Source organism: Callospermophilus lateralis, chromosome 6 (genome assembly GCF_048772815.1).
Source record: "Callospermophilus lateralis isolate mCalLat2 chromosome 6, mCalLat2.hap1, whole genome shotgun sequence".
In the NCBI taxonomy this organism is placed as follows: domain Eukaryota; kingdom Metazoa; phylum Chordata; class Mammalia; order Rodentia; family Sciuridae; genus Callospermophilus; species Callospermophilus lateralis.
In genome coordinates this window covers 59726780-59749683 of record NC_135310.1, presented here as the reverse complement: position 1 = coordinate 59749683, position 22904 = coordinate 59726780, and the positions used below count along the sequence as shown (strand labels likewise).

The following is a 22904-nucleotide window of genomic DNA, read 5'->3' as shown; positions in this document are numbered from 1 at the left end:
TACATTTAAAAATAATTTTTTATTGTTACTTCAAAAAACAGTCATATAAGAATATGAACATTTAAATTTTAAATAAATTATATGACATTTACTTGTCTCATCCCTATCATGGTTGTTCAATTAATATTGGGTGGATGGATTGTAATATTCATATTTAAACCTAATTCTGCTTACCAACTCTTGTTTTTGAAAAAAATTCATTACTTATCAGTAAAATATGTGGCTCAAGAAGGAGTAGGAGTGAGTAGAGTGCCATGCATGTGGGTAAATCTTCAGTATCACAAACCCAAACCAAAAAAAAAAAAAAAAAAAAAAAAAGATGTCAGTGAAATACATAAATTGCTCGTGAAATAATTCTTATTTTACTTTTTCCTTTGAAAATGAGGTAATATTAAAACTATTAATAACTAAAAATATCTGATTGTAAGTTTGGATAGTGAAAAATCTGAACATCTTTACCATTCAAGTTGACTGGCTTTTTAAAATACCATATACTCAAAACAGTTCTTGAGTTAAATAATATTTACCAGTTATCTTATGTTTATATGACTTTATTAAACCTATCATTTATAATAATTTGTTCAAATTAGTTGAAAAGTTTATGTTATTGAAAACCTTGTGTGCTATTGTGTTTAAACATCTTTAAAGATATTGGTTTGAACTTTTCTATAAATACAAATAGATAGGATTAAGCATAGGCTGCAGGCTATTAGAATAAAAAAGTAATAGGGTTTAGCTGAAATATAACATTCTAAAACACACACATAAACTAGAAATACGGTTCAAATGTAAAGGAATACTATTATAATCTGTTTTAATAATGCAGTTTGTTAAAGTTAGGGTCTGTCATCTTGTGTCTTGGTTGTAAACACAGGATAACTGAAGGATTTAATGTACAGAGGTTCACGTGCCTTTTGTTCACATTCTTCCTCTATTCTTTTCAAATCTTACTCAGTGGGATTGTCATCCTTTGTAAGAAGAATCTTGGGTCAACATTCAGTAGAACTCTTCACTTGGAAAAGCTTCCATTTCCTTGTGAGGAGAAAATTAGATTGCAACTTAAAGAATTTGCACATAATAGTTGTTTTTTTTTTTTTGGTGTGTGTGTGTGTGTGTGTGTGTGTGTATGAGTTTAAATAGTAGACGTGTCTAAAAGTTAAGGACAACCCTGTGTGGTAGCAGGTGAGTGAGTGCATGTTCAAACCAATGGGTTTTCCAAACCTTAATAATTCTGATCTAAGGATAAATATGATAATTCCATGGCAATCAGGAGTTTCCCTTTCAATTGCTATTATTGGATGGTCTCTTTATTGCAAGTTTCACTTATTGTGCATTTGTTAATGGATATATTAGAAACACCAATACTTTTATTTTTAAATGAACATGTTTTGTTTTATAAAATCTGGGTTAATGTATATTAGATACCTTCAAATATACTTAGTGATTAAATGTATTAAAGTTATTTTCTATCAAAAAGCATTTGAATGTAACAGATTCAGTATCAATGGTATATAATCATAATTTGTTTCTGATTATTTAAATTCCAAAATATACCTGAGGAGAATAGTTTAGTTCATGAATAAATACATAATATAGGTTAGGTAAATTTTAACTGTGGTTGAAAAATTATTGTAATTATTAAATAACAGCATAAAATTAACAATGTTACAATTACATTGTTTATGAAATTGTCATCTTTAACTCCATCTTAATAATCTTGTTTTAAACATTTTTTTGAACCCATGTCTTTTAATAGAAATAAAAGACAAGTTTATGCCAATTGGTTGTCTAATTTGCTAGGTGAGTTTTAAACTGTAAAAAAAAAAAAAAAAAAAAGTTTACAGGTCACTTCACAGAGTCAAAACTTGGGCATTTTATTGCTTTCTAATGATCCATTAAGTTGAAGAAAAGGCAATTAAATAGGCAATTAATGTAGTACTGACTTGAGCTCTCTGATTTTAGGTTCTTCAGAAGACGATGAGGTCATTCAACCAGGTTTCATCAGCCCCAGGTTAGTCTGTTTTTTAAATTAAATATTTTACCTAACTGATGTTTTATAAAACCACTAGTGGTACATGAGAGAACTTGACAGGCCCTCTAGAATTTTCCACTTTGGCTTTCTGTCTTGGCAAGATGAGTATCATGTCCTACCAGACTCCATCCAGATCAGTCCATCTATAAAACTTGTATTACCACCATATTGCATGGATGGCATCTTCTAACTCCTTTTCCCCCTGATTTTAGCAGTATTGGATTTATGATTCCCTTTTTTGAATTAAAGCTATATAATAACATTTAAATGCTTATGATAACGAATGAAAAGTATTTGTGGCTTATTCATTTTTGTAATTTCCAGTAGGCATTAACACATATCTGTTGAATTAAACTAAAAATAGAGACATGGTGTTGTTTCAAATAATTCACTGTAACATAAGTTGTACAATATAATATATTCAACTTTTGTGAGAAAATTTCTCTAATCCAGGAAACACCATTTACAATGTTTTTCATGTACATATGTCAAAGTTTGTTACTAATCCTACTGCAAAACTGAGCCTTTTTGAACTTTTTAACATTTTGATATATATTTTCACATAATATTGAGGTTAACTTATATCACACTTTTCCAGAAAGTTTCATTTAATAATATTGTGTTACTAATTCTGCCCTGATGAATTTAATACTTTTTTGATTAGTAGTACTTTGAAAACACACATGAGAGCTGATAAAGCAAAGTTTATGAGCATTCTAAAGTACAAATAAAATTATATTCTATTAAACTGAAAGAATAAGGATTGTGAGTAACCAGAGGAAAGCTGTAAGGATCAGAAGGTTTAGTGGAAGAAGCTGGGATAGGTACTGCCATTTGACAAGCACTACTTTTTTCTAGAATGAATCCTTTAACATGGAGATGATGCTCTTCTTTATGAAAAAGAAGAGTTGCAAAAGTTGCTACATTATTTTAATATACCAACTATTTTCCCTTTATTATTGATTGTGCATTTTCTCTAGGGGCAAATAGGGGGCAGTCCAGGGACATTTTTTGTCTTTTGGGAAATAGTGTTAACACCAATGTGTTAAGTGACTGCAATAAAGTTTCATGTCTGTTTTTCTTGTGATTAAAAGGGAGTTGGAAAGGAGAGGTACCACTTTCTTCAAAAGGAAGGTTATTTCTAAAGTTTACATTTTAATCACTTTGAATATCAACTGGGTCCAATCTTATTTCATAGATGAGGCCCAGAGAAAATTGGTGACCAAGACCACAGGTTCGTGAATGGGACCAGAACTCTGAATTCCAGTTTCTAACTGGTTGCTCTTTTCCCATAGATTTTCTTCCCACACAAACCTCCTTAAAACCCAAGATTTCTTCTCACTTTTCCCATCTTTTACTCCCCACTCTTCTTTTTCTGCCTATTTTTGTAATACCTGCCCTCTCCCCCCAAAATAAACAGTATAAATATTGAAATAATACCTGGGATACAGTCCATATTCTTCTTTCAGTAATTTCTTTTGATGTGATAAAGTTTAAAAGAATAAATTGATTCAAGGCTTTAGGGAGAGTGAAAGAATTATATATTTGCATTATTTAAATTGTGGTTTTCTGGGGTTGGTGTTGTAGCTCAGTGGTAGTGAGCTTGCCTTGTATGTGTGAGGCACTGGGTTCAATCCTTAGCACCACATAATAAATAAAGATATTGTGTCCATTTACAACTAAAAAAAATATTAAAAAAATAAATTGTAGTTTTCTTCACAAACTCCGAATATTTACTATAAGAAGATCTTTAAATTGGTGGGCATAGTGGTGGATGTCTGTAAGCCCACCTACTCTGGAGGCTGAGGCAGGAGGATCACAGTTTAGGGTCAATTTGGACAATTTAAGGAGACTGTCGCAAAAACCAACCATCCAAACAACCCTAAAAAATACATGTTCAAGTAGTATAGATCAAAAATAGTGCCTTTTATTTTTCAAATAAATCATAAAACTTTTTTTGTGCTATTCTAAGCAAAGAAAGGCTTATTACTATGTGATTTTAATAATATTATTAATTTAATGAAAATCATTTAAGCAAGTATTTGTTGAGTATGCTTGGAAAATACTCAGAAGTAATAATCATAAAATTTTATTTCTTTTCTATTTATTTTGAGAGAAGTGTGTTAATATAACAGTTGTTTTTGAAATTTCAACTTTTCCAAAGAGGTATTTTCTACAATAATGGTGGTCCTAAAATAATGCCCCTTTTCTGAAATGATTTTGTTGCTCTAAATATTTTGTTGAAACATAACTGACCAAAAAGAAGGAAGAGTTTATAAGTACTTATTTTTTGTTTTTGTTTTGTTTTTTAAACAAAAAGGCAATTTGAGTGGCAAACTTAAAATTTAATCCTTACCTCTATCTCCACAATTTTGCTGTTATTCCCTGAGAAATGTGTTAAGAAGGCATTACAGAAAATTTTAAGATTTCCTGCAGCCATGAAAAATTCTAAAAGGAACAGTTGTATTAAGCCAGAGCTTGCTTGTCTTCAGATACGAAAATTAAATGAAAACGTATTTCTGCTTCTGGAAACAAAAACAACGTGCCTGTATGTTCTGAGGAGCCTCTACCATAAGATTAACACAGGTAGTCGGTACTCCTTGTTTAATTCCATGTTTTTAATGTCAAGAAAGTAACTCCCAAGTGGTGTCCTGAAACGCAGTGGCTGGCTTCATCCTCCCCGACGTGTGGGTTGGCAGTTTGCAGCGGGAACGATGAAAACAGGACAGACAGGGTTCCCCAGAACCAACTAGCCATGCGTCCAGCCCCTCCAGTCGGCTTTACCAGACCCTTAGAAGGCACCGGTTGGGGTGGTGATGTTTTCACGGCTTCCTGATAGGACGGGTAGGACTGCACTGGGGTCTGTTTGAAGACAGCTCCATTTTAGGCACGGCCCGGTGGGGGCGGGGACAGGCATTTTCTTGGGTCCTCCTATTCTCCCTCTCCTCTTGACCTTACTTATCTTAAATTTAGTAGGTTCTGGCATCCTGTAAAGGACTCAAATCATAATGTATATGTGGAAACTGAGTAAAAACGCTAGTTTGTACCCGGTGTTTTTGCCATAGTTGTGAAGGCAAGGGTTTCTTTTGTTCTTGGGAACAAGATGACAAATGTAAAAGTCTCTTAAATTAGTAAGACAACATCAGCCTTTTGAATGGCTGGAATTCTAGAGAGGAGGTGGTGATATGATGACTAAAAGGAAAGATGACTGAATAGAGAAAGGTGAGAGGAAGTTCCTGGGCAGGAGGTGGAAGGAAAGGGGAGATTTGCTGGCCAGGGACTAGGGGACTCTGTTGCGAAGGGGGCGCGTGGAGGCGCGGGGATACAACCGCGCAGGGGCTATGGACTGTGTCTTATTTGCCGGGAGGAGAGACGGGTAGAGTCTGTAGTGCTGCAGACCCTCCTCCTAGTTTTAAGAACCAAGCATTGTTTGTGCTTTTATAGAAGTTATTCATTGCTTATAGTTGAAAACAACCACGGTGGGCTCTGGCACCTTTTGGTTCCTTACATTGTACTGCAGGGGGGGGGCGGGGGGGGGGACCCGGGATGTTGTTAAGCTGGGAAAGCATATACCTCCTTTTAAAATGGGGAAACTAAGATTGTAATGACCAACAGGCATGTGTTAAATTATCTCTGATTTTTCCCCCTCTGTTGCGTTGACGATTCTTTATAGCTACTTGAACTCATTTTAAAGACATTTTGAAAGAACTATGATAAATCAAGCTATACAACATTTGGCTTTCTCAGGTATAAAACATGAGTTTTGAGTCGAACACAGGTCTTTCTGGGACTAAAAACAAGTAGGAAATGAGAAAAGAATTAAAACCAGAAGACTTAAGGAAGGTGACAAATTGGAAAGCATTGTAAGAGACTCACAGGACTATTTTATATGAAAGAAACACTCTATGAGCTATAAGAGCTTATGGTCAGTTTATAAAAGGATCTTAGGCTCAAAAGATTTAGAGAGGGGGCAGAATTGGTGAGTGGGATTCTCTGTCTCCTGCTTTCCCTTTTCTTCCTTTTTAACTTCCTTTCCTCCTTCCTCTTTTTCCTTAAAAGCTTCCCGTTCTCTCCCCCTTTCTTTAACCCACCCCAAGGTATGTAAATGCATTTGCCTTAAATTCTTTGTGAATGAATTTTAGAGTATTTCTCAGGGTTCCCAGTTGAAAAAAGCCTTCTACACAACTTGAAAGGCTGATGTCCCTCTCAGGAAATGAATGAGTCGATAACCTCTGACATCAGTGACCAGTCCAGTGAACCCTACCTTAATTCCTCTAATACTGGAAGCCCCCAATCAGGCACAACTGTGTAACTATACCATCCAAATATGGTTAAGCCATGTTATCCCTCACGTTGCATCCACATATTGATAAGTTTGAATTTTATTAAATTTAATAATAAATAGATTCAGAATCACTTGCATATTGTATTCCTGACTTGTGAGTAAACTATGTTCTAATGAAAGAGATAAAATGTGATTTATCATGTCTTACAAAACTAAACTATATTGGCCTGTGAATTTTATAATTATTTTTACATAAATAATAGAACCTCACATCGGTTTACATTGAATATTTTCTCAGATTCTTCTCTATTGGTTTTTTAAAAGTAATTCTTTAAAATATAAAAACTTAGTTTCTATCTTGTTTTGCATGTAATATTTAGCCTTTAATGCTATCATTAAAGTTACTCAAGTCAGTATAATTATTTTTGTAGTAATCAATTTCTGCCATTAAAACAATGTCTAGTAAATGTTTTGTTAGGAAATAAATCTTCAAAGTGTGGAACTTTTGTTACACTTTCAGAATCATTTGGAATTTTATATTTTCCCCCTCCCAAACAGCTGGCACGTTATTCCCCTCAAAATAAATGAAAACAGAAAGCTTGTCCTCTTTCCTGAGAAACAAAAGAAACATAGGGAAAAAAAATCTTTCGAAATTGATCTGTTTTGATTGACACCTTTTATCAGAAACAGCTGAAAATAACTTCCATTTTTATATGCCCCATTTCTTTATACTTGAACTAATTAGTTTAAATTTATTTTTAGTTGTTTAATATGAGGAAGAGGTATTAATTAGTGTATGTGGGGTTTTCAATAGCTTTTCCATTCAAAATCTCAACTTTTTATGTGTGAAACACTGGAGAACATGGACTTGTTTGGAGATGGGGAGGGGGATGCGGGCATGGTGGGGGAGGGTGAACTTAGCTTTGCAGAAGGGAAGTGGTATCTGTGCAGTTAGTTTTTCCGTAAACTGCTTGTTTAAGAAATGGGGGGTGGGGTAGAAAAAGACTGATGGGTCTTTAATTTTTCAAAACAGGCTACATTTTATATTTTAAAGAAAGCAAAGCATTTCTAGTTAATCTGTAATATTTACTGTAGTTAGTATTCAATGGGGGGTGATGTTGTCAGCATCTCCTAATCAACAATCTCCTGAACCGATTTGAAAGGTTAAAAAGTAAGCATTTTGAAAGTGGGGGCCAGCGGGGAAGAGATGGGAAGAACCTAATCCGTTATTAAATTTTCATTTATTCGACTGTTGTGCCCGCTGGTAGTGGACATTTAAAATGTCATGGCCCAGTCAATATCATGAATTTACCTTTTCCTGGGTGTGCAGCTCTGCACCGACCCCACAGTGCCCGCCACCCCCACCTTCTCTGCTCCGCGCTGCAGCCGCCTCTCCTGGCGGTTCCTCGCGGTTCTTCGGCACCTCCCCTGCCCAGCATTCCCCTCCCCCTCCACCCTACGTGGTCTTGCTCTTGGGGAACAATCGCCACTGATTGAGGTTCACTCTATGTTAGGCTGGAAAACTGGGCTGTTATTTAGGAAGTCATTAATCACATCTCCTCCCCCGGAAAGAGATGGCGGAGAAACCTGTGAAGTACAATTCCTTACCAACCCCCTCTAAAATTTCCCAAACTGATAAATCTAAACACAATTTGACTACGTGAAAGGTGATAGTGATTTTTTCCCCCCTGGTGAAACTTTAAATTATAAAAAAAATTTGAGACACAATTAGGTAATTGTGTGCTTTTTTGGTATGTGTATATTACAGTATGTAAAGTTTAATGGGGATGTAATTGGGTTTCATTTGTATTTTTATAAATTATATATTTTCCTCTAAGTGTTAAGTATGAAATTGGTCCTAAGCAGGTTTGCTATGAAGTAGCTGAATTTTAAGAGAAAAAAGTCATAACATCGGTTGCTTTATTTAAATGACTCCCTGGTATGAGATTATTTAGATAGGGCACGCGTGTGTACATATGATTTTTTCTAAATCGACGATTCACAAGGACCCTCCATTGTGTTTAAGTAGAAGCACAAAATCAGCACTCTGATTTATCGTAAAGAAGCGTCCCAAATTGTCTTTAAGATAACATGTTTGAGTTTTTCGTGTTCATTCATAAATTATTTTGATGTCAGCATAGATGAAATGGCGATTGGTTATCTCTTCCTCCTGCCGGCCCCTTAAGGATCCGAGGTGAAATTAGTAGCAAGAAAGCATGTAATTGACAAAGTCACGTGTGCTCGGGGGGCCAGAAACTGGAGAGAGACGAGAAAAAAAAAATCAAAAGAAGGAAAGCACATTAGACCATGCGAGCTAAATTTGTGAACGCACAAAATCAAGATGTTAGATTGATGCAGAAGACCACTCCGTTCCAAAGGGAAAGTTTTCATCTCACGAGTTTGGAGCAGAGGGCCCGTGGGGCAACATGGCCGAAGGTTAATTTTCTTTTCTATTGTTTTACTATGAATTTCTTTCTTCTTTTCTCACCCCCGCCCGCTTTCTCATCCTTCTTCGCCTGTCCCCCACTTCCCCCTTTACCCCACTACTGGGCATTACCTCCCCACCCCCTATCGCGCAATGGGGCTTTATGCAAACCTATTGTTATAGATCTCCAAAAATGTTTTGTACCGCCCACACTGATTCACAACTTGAAAAGCTTTCAGGAGGCTATTGTTTGAATTGTGTGAGTGTGATTAAGCGCAGTTTCAGTTAGTGAGCCCAAGAAAACTTTTATACACCTGCCCCCTCCCCCATTCCACCCCAACTTTAATTGAAAGTTATGGGGGGAGGGGAGTGCACATTGCGAATAACTGTGGATTCACTGCTGCCGCGTGTGCATTAACTAGTAGTTGTTACCATCTTCACAATTTCTCTTTCCTCCGCATACCGCCAGAGAAAATAGTTTATTTGAGTTTTTTTTTCTAAATGGGATCAGTGTTAAATCAGCATTATGCAAGTAAAGTCTCCCATGCTGTACTATATAATATGTGACTGAAAAAAAAAAAACGGGAGTTAAAAAAGTACACGTATGTACGGAAACGTGGAAGTTGCTATAATCGATAGAACAGTGTGGCTTCCTCCTCCCCTGCTTCCTTTTAACCTTTTCATTTAAAATATTTTCTGTAGATGAGAAAGGATTCTAACTACCTACTTTTTTTTTTTTTTTTTTCAATCCGCTTCCCTCTCTCACCAACAGTCCCTCTCTCCCTTTTTCTATGAACACAGTATGGAAATGCAGACTGATTTTTTTTTTTTTTTTTTTTGTCCTGTTCCATCTCAGGCGGGGCAAGCAAAGGTGGTGGAGAAGAGCCCGGGAAGCTGCCAGAGCAGGCAGAGGAGGAATCCCAGGTTTTGCACGGAACTGGCCACTGTAAGTGGTTCAACGTGCGCATGGGATTTGGATTCATCTCCATGATAAACCGAGAGGGAAGCCCCTTGGATATTCCGGTGGATGTATTTGTACACCAAGTAAGCCGAATTTTCCCCCCTTTTCACCTTTTTCCATGCGGAGGAGTTGATCTGTAGTTATTTTAATAGATGTACGATAATGTGCTCTTAGATATATTGAAAGACACAAATTTTCTTTGAAATCACGTGGTAATCCAGTTTTTAGGGCACGTGTGTGAGCTCCTTCCAGGATATCTTTTCCTAAATAGAAAATGAAATCTTTGATATTGGACTACTCGGACCCTGGTTGACGTTATTAGCATTTCCTCCTTTTCATTCGGCAGTGAAATTGCGTTCTTGTAGTTTCCGGTGTTATTGGTTACAACAGACTGGGTCTCCTTTGCCCATGAATGAGTGGAAAAATGAATGAAGAAACAGTGATCATTTTAAGGTTTAAAAACAAAAGCAACACATTTCTTTGTAATATGAAATGTGTATGTTTTTATTTTAGACACCTAGTCACACAGTAGCTCTTCTATTTATCGTTGCCTGCCTTGAAATCAGTAAAACAAAATAGAACACTGTTGGGCTAGAATGGATTTGTAGAAATGCCAAAGAGAATTCTTGGTAGTTAAACATTTTAAGAAATGTACTCCCGGTAGGGAACTGGTGTAAGGATACTGTCTCTTTAAGAGACTGACTGGAAAAAAAAAATATGGCCAAAGGCAGCTCTAGATTGTGTGTTTAAAATGTCCTTGTCTGTTACTTGGGGTAAATTTCCACCTTTGCTTATATTGCATTGTAGTTTTTAAAGATGTTTAAATACAAGGCAGAATGTCATTGCTTCCCATTCAAAACTTTGTCCGGGAAATAATAAATTAACACCGCATCCTCTTTCATTCCTATTAATTAATCTCTTTATAGAAAAAAAATTACAATTTGCAAGCCTGTTTTTTTTCCATCAAAAGAAGTTAAGGAAGTATAAATTCTCTAAAGTGAATTTGTAGTAAGAAATAGAGGCTTAGGACAAAAGAGGTTTATTTTGGCTTGACGTCCAAGTTAAAAAGAATTGAATGAATGGCTGTTAATACTACAGGTTGACTGACATAGATGAAATACTTAGTATCTTTACTTGAAAATGATATATTAGTTTAATGCTGTGTTGTATGTTTCTGGAATTGGAACTATTTACACCCACCTTTGTAATAACATCTTTAAATTATGTGTATAAACAATAGGAACATATGAAACCATCCTGTTTTGCACTGTTGTGCTATGGTGCTTGGCAGCTTCCTGACCTTGCTGTATGGTGTGTTTTCCTTTTCTTAAGGCCTGGTCATCATTATTGGCTGTTTACATGTGGAAGGATCAGCATAATTTGTGAATTGAAATAGGGTTTAAATGCATAAATAGGAGTTCACATGCAGGCTACTGAATTTTATGCCTTCTATGTTATATTGCAAAACGAAGCTAAATTTTTCTATTATCTTTTCCTCCTCCTTAGACTGAATGACTAAAATAATTGACAAATCCATTTTCTCTCAGGCTCTTGTTTCCCCCTTTGAACCTTCTTTAGATTGTTAAATTGTTCTTTACGATCTCATAAATTTGTTTTATAGATGAATGAAAAAATAGCACTTTTCTTCTTTGTCTGATGATACCTTGTTATAATTTGGCTTTTAACAAAAAATTCAAATATTAGACATTTTATTAATTAATGTTAATATTTAGAACTGTAAGACATCCAAATTTAAGCTATGTAATTGATATATGTTTATAAACATTCCTGTATTCATTGAATTAGAAAGATTATATTGCTGGTAAAGTTTTTTTATATATAGCTAATAGTTTCCAGATTATAAACATTATTTTAAATATTTACTTGCATTGATTTTATGTTGCACATCATGTATATATGAAAAGACAATATTAAATGATACCTAGTTAAAGGCAGTTCTTATTGAGATTTACGTAAATTACATATAAGTTGTATGAATAATTGTTTTGAAGAAGACAGGAATCCTACTGAGTTTAGCTAGGCAACAACAAGTAATTATTAGATGGTTATAAATGGTCTGTATAGGTGTTATGTGAGTATCCCCTGAAGAATCAGATTGCAATTCAAGATCATTTTATACAATTTCTAAAAATGTTTTATTTTAGCCATAAATTTTACTATGCAAACGTTTTTGAAGACATCAGGTTTTATTCATGTTAGAGTTTTTCCATTGTGTCTATAATTTTGTTATATAATAATATGCATCATAGACAATTAGAAAATTTAACTCATGTTTAGGTGGACCAATACCTATGCACATTATTTAGGGCTGGGGATGTGGCTCAGTTGTTAAGTACCCCTGAGTTCAACCCCCAGTATCAAAAAAATTTTCATTCTAAAAATAAAATAATATATAGTGTAGTTTTTTGGGTGGGTGCTCAGAAGTACATGTGTCATTCGGTAAGTATATTGAACACATTGTTTAATGGTATGTATTTGGGGAAATAAAAATGATTTTAGTATTATTTTTTAAAATAATACTTAAAAATTCATGCCAATATGTACCCAGGAAAAATATTGACCGCAAATAACTACATATTAAACCAATTTAGTTGCTATGAAATAAAAGTGTGTGTATTTTGAACTAGAACTATAGATGTATTGTTACTTAATTCTCTATAAAATTTGTTGGTATTAACGTAATCAAACTTTCTAGTTCTTTTGATGTTTGTATATTCTGAAGTGGTAAAAACACATGCACAGGTGCTGCGCTTTCCCTGATGTTGATGAATGCAGTGAGATGGTGCTTTAGTAGTATAGTGACAATTGGTGGTTTAAAATGACAGTTTTCATGTGATTTTCTGAAGTTCACTTGTGAATTAAAATCGTATTTTATGGCTGGAAAATGAATGTATATATTCGGAAACCATTTTAAGTAATAGTGAAACGTTAATAGAATTTAATAATGAACATTAGTTTTAAAAACTGACATAAATATGTAAGCACTATATTTATACATTTTGTCACACTTCACTGTTTTTGAGGTATGTGATAAAATATTTAACTGAAATTTGAAAATATTGATGGTGATTCAGTTTGTAAAATAGAATGAAGTTTTAGGAATGTCTCAAGAATCCAGTGCAAAATCCAGAGATTTATCTCAGTGGAAGTAAGATTTGGCTCATGATTAATATAGATTTTTAAGTCTTGGTTCTTAATAAGATGATTTCATCAATTATTTTATAAGTGTAATACTTCTAACAGTTTCCTTATATTAATAAGTTAAAAAGTGCATGCTTAAATTGCCTGGAAAAGGTCATTAGAAGTTTTTTTTGAAATATAAATATTCATTAGGACTTAAATATTTGATAGCACTTTAGAATCATATGGTAATTAATATTAGATATTTGGAAAAGGGAAATGTTGCACAGTACTACCTGTTGATGTTTGTTGTCATGTAAGTTTTTCTTTACAACATCTTGATACCTAAGAAAACATGATCACTTGAATTTCATTCTTCTGGAGAAATATAGAATCCATTCTTCTTATTGAGCTCTCCTCAGCCTATTTGCAGATGAATACTTTCCTCAAATATTGGGTTTATATGTGTATTTGTAATTCTTCGCCACCAAATAAAATACCAAGACTTTTAATGAAGCATATTTCATTTATTTAATAATTTATGCAGTAAGTTTTCCCAAAGATACTAATTTCAAAATGACTGTAATAAAATTACTCTTAACAGTAGTCTTATATATATGTGAGTTTGGTTTTTAAATCATCCCTTACTTTTCAGGTATAGGTATTCTTATGTACTTTATATCTGATTTATATTTTCTTCTTTAAAATGCCCAGCTTACAGAGATTTTGTTTTAATTTCCTTTTATTACTTGGCTTAGAAAGCACCTCAGGGAGTAATGGCTAGAAGAAATCATATATAATAAGTTTAAAGTAGTATTAACAGTGTCAGACTATGCAAATATTTGAAGATAAGTAATATAAATATGTGAAAATTTTAAATGTTACAACACAGTTGATTTAGCATAGAGTTCATCTCAGGGGTACTCTACTACTGAGCTACAACCTAACCCTTATTGATTGATTGATTGATTGATTGATTGAGATAGCGGCTAAATTTAGCCCAAGCTGGCTTCAAACTTGGCGGTCCTCCTCTCTCAGCTCCCTAGTAGTTTAAATTATAAGCATGAGCCTCAGTGCCCAGCTTCATGTCTGTGCATTTTTAATATTAATTGTATAATTTATAAAGATAAATTTAGTCCAATATATTCATGTTTGAAGGCTTTTCATAATATTTCTAATCAGTTAGTCATATTTACTTTTTTTAAAAAATATTTTTGTTGTAGATGGACACAATACCTTTATTTTATTTATTTATTTTTATGTGGTACTGAGGATGGAACCCAGTACTTTACAGGTGCTAGGCAAGTGCTCTACCACTGAGCTACAACCTCGGGCCCCATGTTTATTTTTGTGATAATTTAGCATGAAGACCTTTTATATGCAGAATATATGACTGTTACTCTCAGGACTGTTTAAAATGGCAATTTTATCTTTTTTTTTTTTTTTTTCCTCTTTCTGGCCTGCTAATTGAAACTGGGTCCTTAGGCATGTTAACTAAATTTCACTACAAAACTATAGCCCCAGAACCAAATGCCAATTTATAATATATTTATACAAAAATAAATCTTGTAAACTTAATATGATCATAAACATTCATAGCTCATTTTTATAACTAGTTATGTATTTTAATATTCTGAAGATGTTTTCTATCTACAAAAATTTTAAGATGTTTTATAGTTGATAATTTCAGAAGAATCTCAAACTAAATCCTTTACAGATGTTTAACCATAACATCAATTTAAGAGGCATTTACATTAACATTTTGGAGGACTTTCCTCTTTTATTTGGTAACACTTCCCTTTTGATTTTAAAGTGAGGATTCATTTTCTAGATTCTTTTTGTGTATTTATATTTTAAAATTTATGCTCCTATTCAATTTAATCTTGAAGTGTGAATTTTAGTTTTTTTTGGGGGGCAGTGGGTACCATGGATTGAACTCAGGGAAACTCCACTGAGCCACATCCCCAGCCCTCTTTGTATTTTTATTTAGAGACAGGATCTCACTGAGTTGATTAGCACCTTGCTTTTGGTGAGGCTGGCTTTGAACTCTCAATCCTCCTGTCTCAGCTTTCTGAACTGCTGGGATTACAGATGAATTTAAGTTTTTAAGACATAGTTATTGCTTTACTTTTAAAGTATTTTTGCTTACTTTTTTTTTTTTTTGCGGGGGGGGGGGGGCGGCGGGGCTTGGGAATGAACCTAGATCCTAAGTATCTATTCAATGACTGAACCATATCCTTAACTCTTTTACTTATTTATTTATTTTTTTACATTTCTTTTTTCAAGCATAGTTTTAGGGTCACAGCAAAATTAGGAGAAGGTACAGAGATTTTCCCTTATGCCTCCTGCACCTATATATGCAGTCTCCCATCATGTACCGGAATAGTATATTTGTAAAAGCTGATGAACCTACTTTGACTCATCATTATCCCCTAAAGTCTATACTTGACATTAGAGTTAGCTCTTGGTATCCTACACTTGTTACTCATTTTTGATTATTTTTATTTTGTTTTTGGGTACTGGGTATTCAACTCAGGGGTGCTTTAACGCTGAGCTATATTCATAGCCCTATTTTTTTTTTTTAAGTGTTTATTTGCTAAGTTGCTGGGGGACTCTAAATTGCTGAAGCTGGCCTGGAGCTTACTATCCTCCTGCCTCAGCCTCCTATGTCTCCAGGACCGCTTTAATTCATTGTCTTCTCCCTCTCTCTTTAAAGACAATTCACTACAAATGAAGGCAATACATCAAGGAATTGGTTTTTAAATAAATAGTTAAGTGACATATCACTTACAAGCATTTAGTATTCTTTAACCTGTCTAAATTACTTTAGAGTTTTAGGCTTTCCTGAAAAGTTAAAATCTTGTTTGTTACCTATACTCATCATAGAGATTAAAAAGTGAGGGCTGGGGCTGTAGCTCAGTGGTAAAGCACTTGCCTTACATGTATGAGGCACTGGGTTTGATCCTCAGCACCACATAAAAACAAATAAAGACACTGTGTGTTCATCTACAATTAAAAACTTTTTTTTTTTTTTTAAAGTGAGTCCTTGATTGCAGTTTTTGTTGCTTTCAGGTAGCAATGAAACACTATTTGGTTTGATTTAATTCTTCCTATTTAGAAATTACATAAATATTGCAGATAGTTTTGTATATCTTAAGCAAGCAGCTCTTTTGGTATTGAGATTAACCTAAAAGTTGTTAAGCAAAAATATGATGTATAATATTTTTAGTTCTAAACCAAGTATGACCTCAGAAAAGTGAGAATATTTCTGATTAATTAAACTGGAAATATCTTAAATGTGATATGCTATTAGATTTGATTTAGGACTGAATATGATATTTTTATCATTATCAATTATTAATTCTTCATACCTTGAGATATTTACCCTAGAATTTTAAGAAAGAAGAAGATGAGCTTGTTCTATATACAGTTGTTCTAAGTTTGTGGAGTTGTACCATATGTAGTCCATTAGAAGCTTAAACCATTCTTCCTTATTTTATTATTTGATTTTGTCATCTTAATATCTTAAGTTGTTGACAATAATATGTTCAAGAAAGTACTTTGCAGACCAGTGGGGGTACATTTAAAATATGATTTTTTTTTTTGGTATCGGGGATTGAACTCAGGGGTATTTGACCACTGAGCCCACATCCCCAGCCCTATTTTGTATTTTGTTTAGAGACAGGGTCTCACTGAGTTGCTTTGTGCTTCGAGTTGCTGAAGCTGGCTTTGAACTCTCAGCCTCACAAGCTGCTGGGATTACAGGCGTGCACCACCAAGCCTAGCAGTAGAAAATGATCTTTTAAAGAGTATTTTATTAAAGAAATAATAAAAGTGTTAGATTGCATTTTGGTATATTAAGATTCATCCTATCTTTTAAGTAGCAGCAAGGTATGATAGTGTGATGATTGCTTCCCTCCCCTACTATCTAAATATTTGACAATTTAGAATTGCCTTCTGAAATAAGATTTATAGGTAATTGGTAGAATTAATTTATATTTCTATCATCAACTATAAAGTTGAATAATAAAACATAACTTTTTAGGTTTTTGTGAAGAGTAGAGGTAATATTATATAAACTGCCAAGTAGGTGTTGAATAAATAAACTGTCTTTGTGAAAATAACTTCATTATTAAATTATTTATAATTTATATTCAATACAAATGTTTTTATACTTATACTCTTGAAAATTAAATTGTGAACTTTCTTTACAGTTGGGCCAAATGTGTTACATAATATTGATACCTTAATACTTAATGTAGTTTGTTGGCTTGTTTATTTATGTGTACAAGGTTTGAACCCAAGGCCTTGTGCATGCTAGGCAAAAATAATCTACCATTGAGCTACATTCTCAATAATAGTTTAATTTTTCTTATAGTGAACTCTAAGGCTTTTTATTATAGTTTTGTGGCATAGAGTATTGTTTAACAGGCCTATGGTCCCAGGTACTTGGAATGCTAAGGCAATAGTGTCACTTGAGCTAAGGAGTTCCAGGTCAGCCTGTACAATATATCAAGACCCCATCTCAAAAAACATTCTTTAGCACCAGGGTTGTGGCTCAATGGTAGAGCACTTGCCTAGTACATGTGAGGCATTGATTTGATCCTCATCACCACATAAAATAAATGAATAAATAAAAGGAATTGTGTCCATCTACAACTAAAGATATTTTTTTTTAATTTTTTTTTTTTAATATTTATTTTTTTAGTTTGCGGTGGACACAACATCTTTGTTTGTATGTGGTGCTGAGGATCGAACCCGGGCCACACGCATGCCAGGCGAGCGCGCTGCCGCTTGAGCCACATCCCCAGCCCTAAAAATATTTTTTAAATATATTTTTAAATTCTTTTTAGTTGTTGATAGACCTTTATTTATTTATATGTGGTGCTGAGAATCAAACCCAGTGCCTCACCCATGCCAGGCAAGCGCTCTACCACTGAGCTACAACTCCAGCCCCTACAACTAAAGACATTTTTAAAAACATTGTTTAAAATATGAGGGTATAAACTGAGGCTTGAAAATAATTTTGTTATAAGATATTTTTGTTTTGAAGGTTTGTTGTACCATGAGATTTTTTACCTGTATTTTCAGGTATACATAATATATTCTTCAGTATAAGCAAAGGAAAAAAAATATTATTTATTTATTTATTGTCTGTCTCTGTGTGTGTGTGTGTGTGTGTGTGTGTGTGTGTGTGTGTGTATGTATTTATTGGGGATTAGACCTAAGGTGCTTAACTGCTGAGTCACATCCCTAGCCCTTTTTATTTTTTATTTTGAGACAGGATCTGGCTAAGTTGTTTTGGTTCTCACTAAATTGCTGAAGCTGTTCTCGAACTTGGGATCCTCCTGCCTCAGCCTTCAGAGTTGCTGGGATTACAAGCATGTACCACCACAACCAGCTAAATTATTGTTTTAATTAGGCCTGTTGTGATAATTTAATTTCTAGCGCTCTATTAATTAATCCTTGTGAGATTGAAATGCATGGTATAACATGGTATAGACTGATCAAATAGATCAGAATTCAAATTCCAATTTGTTTTATTAGATGCCTGTGGGGAAAGTAAGTTACTTTGTTAGTGTCTAAATGGGTAGACACAAAAATAAAAAAAAAAATACTCAGGTTATGAGGGTTAAATGCTATTATATATGTAAAGCACTTAACATGGACTTGGCAGGGGGTGAGGATGCGAAGTTTGTCACACAGTTAGCTATTATAAAGGAGAAGTAGTATGGTATCATGGTGGAAAAAAACATTGGGAATGAGGGATTTTAGTTTGGCTGTACTATTTGGTGGGTTTCTGGCTTTTGGCTAATCACTTCTGGTAGCTTTAGTGTTCCTATGAGTAAAATGTAGTCAGTAATGTTTCCTCCCTGTTTTACAGGAGTAAGGTAACAGACAATGAAAAAAAAAAGTACATGAAAATAATTCAAAGATAGCAATCTCAAATTTTAGTTTTGATCCTTATTTGAACACTGTATTTTTATTAGTATTTTTACCATATAAATGGTTGCCAGAAAACTTAAAAGATACTGTTTATGTCATTAATTTTATTATTTTTTTGCCTTATCAGCTTTATTGAGGTTTAATTTATATACAATCAAATTTACCAAATAAGTGTATACTTAAGTGAGTTTTGACAAATTATAATTACATTTCTGTCATGACATGGAACATTTTTATCACTTCAGAAAGTTTTCTTATGCCCATTTGTAGTCATTCTTGAAGAGGCTCAGTTGACCTAGTTGACCTGTATAATCATTGTTATATTTAGATTCCTTTATTTATGTATTTAGGTATTGGGGATTGAACTCAAGAGTGCTTTACCATTGAGATACATCCCCGGCCTTTTTTACTTTTTATTTTGAGACACAGTCTAAGTTGCTTAGGCTGGCCTCAAATTTGATATCCTCCTGCCATAGCCTCTGGAGTCGCTGGGATTTCAGGTATATGCCACTGTGCCAGGCTTGACCTGGTTTGGACCCAGGCTAGAGTCCCAAATCCTTTATCAAAGAAGATCCACATTTATTTCCATGTTTTCTTCTCAATTTGTTTTTCTTTAGTTATTTCTTCCTGGAAATTTCCTTTACACCAGCAGTTTCTATGCTTCCGAGCTAGATAGAAATTAATTCACAAGCATTTTACTAATTGTTGGTCTTTTTGTTGTTGTTGTAACTGGGGATTGAATTTTTCCGGTGCTTTACCACTGAATTACATATTCAGCCCTTTTATTTTTATTTTGAGACAGGGTTTGGCAAGTTTCTTAGGCCAGCCTCAACCTGTGATCCTCCTGCCTAAGTATTTCAAGTAGCTAGAATTATAGGCATGTGTCACTGCACCTGGCTCTAATCGTCAATCTTAATTTCATTTAACTTCATGGCACTTTTTCATACACTATAAACTCACTGCTTGCTTAATGGCATACATTTTAATTAAAATTTTTCAGTTGGTTCTTCTTTTCATAAAAGGCATAAAAGCAAAGGGTCATTTTTTTTCCCTATATACTACTGGTATTCACTTTTTTACAAAGTAAAAGAAAATGACTTTATTTGGGATAAATATGATAAAAAATTAAAAAAGGGCATAATTAGGATTATTGGTGCTTCTATTTCTTTTCAGAAATTTATAGAATTTCTGTCTCAACTGTTTTTTTTCTATAAATGTCCTTAGAGATATAAATAATCAAGATGGTGGCTCATTGTCATTGAGAAGTAATAATGTTTAATAAAAAGGTTACTCTTGAAAAATTGCTTCTTAATTTTTTCTAGTCAACTAATTTTTATTGATCAAAAACTAAGTAAAAAGCGTTCATTGTTGGAGACTGGAGTTGTGGCTCCATGGTAGAGCTCACGCCTAGCACGTGCGAGGCGACACATAAAAATAAATAAAGGCATTGTGTCCAACTACAACTAAAAAAATAAATATTAAAAAGCGTTGTTGGATGATATATTCAAGGATTCTGCATTCTTGCTCCCTATGTGTTTTAAAATTTTTATTTATTTAATTTAAAATTTTTATTTTTTAGTTATAGTTGGTCACAATACCTTTATTTTATTTATATATTTTTATGTAGTGCTGAGGATTGAACTCAGGGCCTCACACGTGCTAGGCGAGTGCTCTACTGCTGAGCTACAACGCCAGGCCATATTTTTTAGTTTTTAAATGATGGCATACATTTTAATTAAACATTTTCAGTTGGTTCTTCTTCTTTTAATAAAAGGTATAAAAGCAAAAGAGTCATTTTTTTTCTATATACTACTGTATTCACTTTTTTACAAAGTAAAATTGTATAATCTTTACTGACTGTATTTGGGGATAAATATGATAAAAAATAAATAATCAAAAAGTTAGTTTTAAAGTTTTGAACTAAATACAGTGATTTCTCAACTCTTAAAATATATAATTTTCAGATATGTGGACAAACTGTCTTTGCCACCACTCAAAATCATATTAATTTATTGTACTATTAATAATACACTTAATTTGTACCAGTTGCTTTGAATCTTTTTTATAAGTCTACTTTTAAAAATCAAAGTCTACTTAGATTTATTAATTTTGTTAATCACAAAAGTTGGATTCTATTTTAAAGTGTTGTAAGTTTAATTTGCTCATCAACCTAAGATTTTTGTTTAATTTTATAGTTTGTGCTATATGGCACAAATTTCAAATTCCTTTGGCCAGGACTTGTTCATGATCATTTCTCTCCTTAACTTTGTAAGTAATTTCCTTAGGCCATTATCAATAGTAACTAGAAGGCTCCCACATCCTGTAATGCCTAAATTCTTTTCTCTGACATAACATTTTTTTTTTCATTTAAATGAATTGGCTTGTCTTTAGTTCAGTCTGTAACACAAGTCTGACCACAGAGGTTATTTGTACCACTTTAAATACTTAATAAGTCAATGATATATTGTAAAGTTTGGAATGAGTAATATAAACTTTTTTCCTTAAATATGATTTTAGTAGTAAATGATTTTGCTTACAATACAGAAACACTGGTGCTTGCAAATTAATTATGGTTTTCAGCAACTCCTTTAAGTAGATGCAATAATATTAGAGAGACATACCTAGCATAGCTCAGTGTAAGCCATTAATTTAAGGAGGTGAATGAATCTTTTTCAATTTTAACAAGGAAAAACAAAGCTTCCCTTCCTAGGATTGGTTAAGACTTCATCAGAAATTTAACCATAGTATTGGCTTCATCTTTTTAAACTCTTTGAAATTTTTAGTTGAATACTAAATTTAGGGACAGTTGGATTTGCGTGTTTGCCCCTTTCCCTGTTTTTTTCCTCATGCCATTGAAGAATTTTGAATGGTGAGGAATTTGCGCCCTTTGGCTCAGGTTGCAGGCCCACTTGATCAAGCCAGAGAAGCCAGGGTCAGGACTATTCATTGCTTATCTTTTCCTTGAGTTACTTGTAAATTGTGCTTTCTGTTCTGGAACTACAAAACAAAGCAAACACACAAACAAACAAAAACCCCTCTTTATATGGACTTATATAAAACCTAGAGCATAAAAGAAATAATTGTTGATGTTGATTGTGACTCCACATGGGTTAATTTCATTTTTTTGAGAAGTTTTTCATTGCATCACAGCTTATTTGGTGTACATGATTTTATTTAAGTACATGTTATTTTATATTATTATGAAAGTGTCCTGTTGAATGAAAGCCTGTTTGTTGATACGGTGTTCTCTCTTAGGTTGAGAGTTTATATCTTTGAAATGTAGTGATTATTTTTAAGAAAATTACATTTGTTAATTTGAATCAGAAAAAACCCCAAAGTATTTTATTTTGATGTTCTTAATTTATGCTGACACTTAAAACTTGCCTAAGTCAATAATAGCACAAGTTTATGAGCTGTACCATAATGGTGTAAAGACTTTACATCTAGACCCATGTTTAAACAAACACAAAACACTTTGTTCTTATCTCAGCATCCCTTAAAAGTATACAGCTCTGGTTCAGGACCTCAGGACCACCCATCACCCTGGACATTGGATACTCCTATTTATTCAAGAGGCTTGTGAAGTATCTGTGTAACAGTGGGGGATGGGCTGTGTATCTATGCAGGAAATCACAGTAAAGGTGATTTTACCCCAACAAAGCAGCAACATTGTTTGTAAACTGAATTATGTTCCTGCAGAATTTTGTAGATGTGAAACCCTAATTTATTTTATAGGTTTGTTATTTTATGTAAGTACTGGTTATATTCACATTTTTGATGCTTTGAGAAGGTTAAAGTGGGCCCCTGTTAAGATTAACCTCAATTCATTACAGCTTTTTGGCTTGCAGGCCCCACCCATTGGCCTTGGATAGCTAATACCAAGCTTTTGTTTCTTCCTGCAGAAAGAAAACTTTTCTTTCTCTTTCATTGCTTAAGTCATGTGACTTCCCTTTTAGTTAGTCACAGATAGGGCTGAAGTGAATCTCAGAATGAATAAGATGACAAAGTTTTACATTTATAGGAAATACTTATTGAAATGTGCTTATTCATGTATTTTATACATTAAAGAGTTTTGAATGACTACCTTCTTTTACATCCATATTGTTCTTTTTTA

General features: G+C 33.6%; 1 protein-coding gene across 3 annotated transcripts in view; it reads left to right on the top strand.

The window, feature by feature from the left end:
* Nucleotides 1-1977: 1977 nt before the first annotated feature.
* Lin28b (lin-28 RNA binding posttranscriptional regulator B) overlaps nucleotides 1978-22904 on the top strand; it is a 112220-nt gene continuing 91293 nt past the window's right edge. For 2 of the 3 annotated variants that reach the window (XM_076859894.1, XM_076859892.1), the window contains exons 1-2: nucleotides 8744-8753; nucleotides 9599-9786. In XM_076859894.1, coding sequence (XP_076716009.1) covers nucleotides 8744-8753; nucleotides 9599-9786 — 198 coding nt within the window. Of the gene's footprint in view, nucleotides 2012-8743; nucleotides 8754-9598; nucleotides 9787-22904 lie in introns of those variants that run through there. The other variant, XM_076859893.1, reaches the window with a different exon arrangement.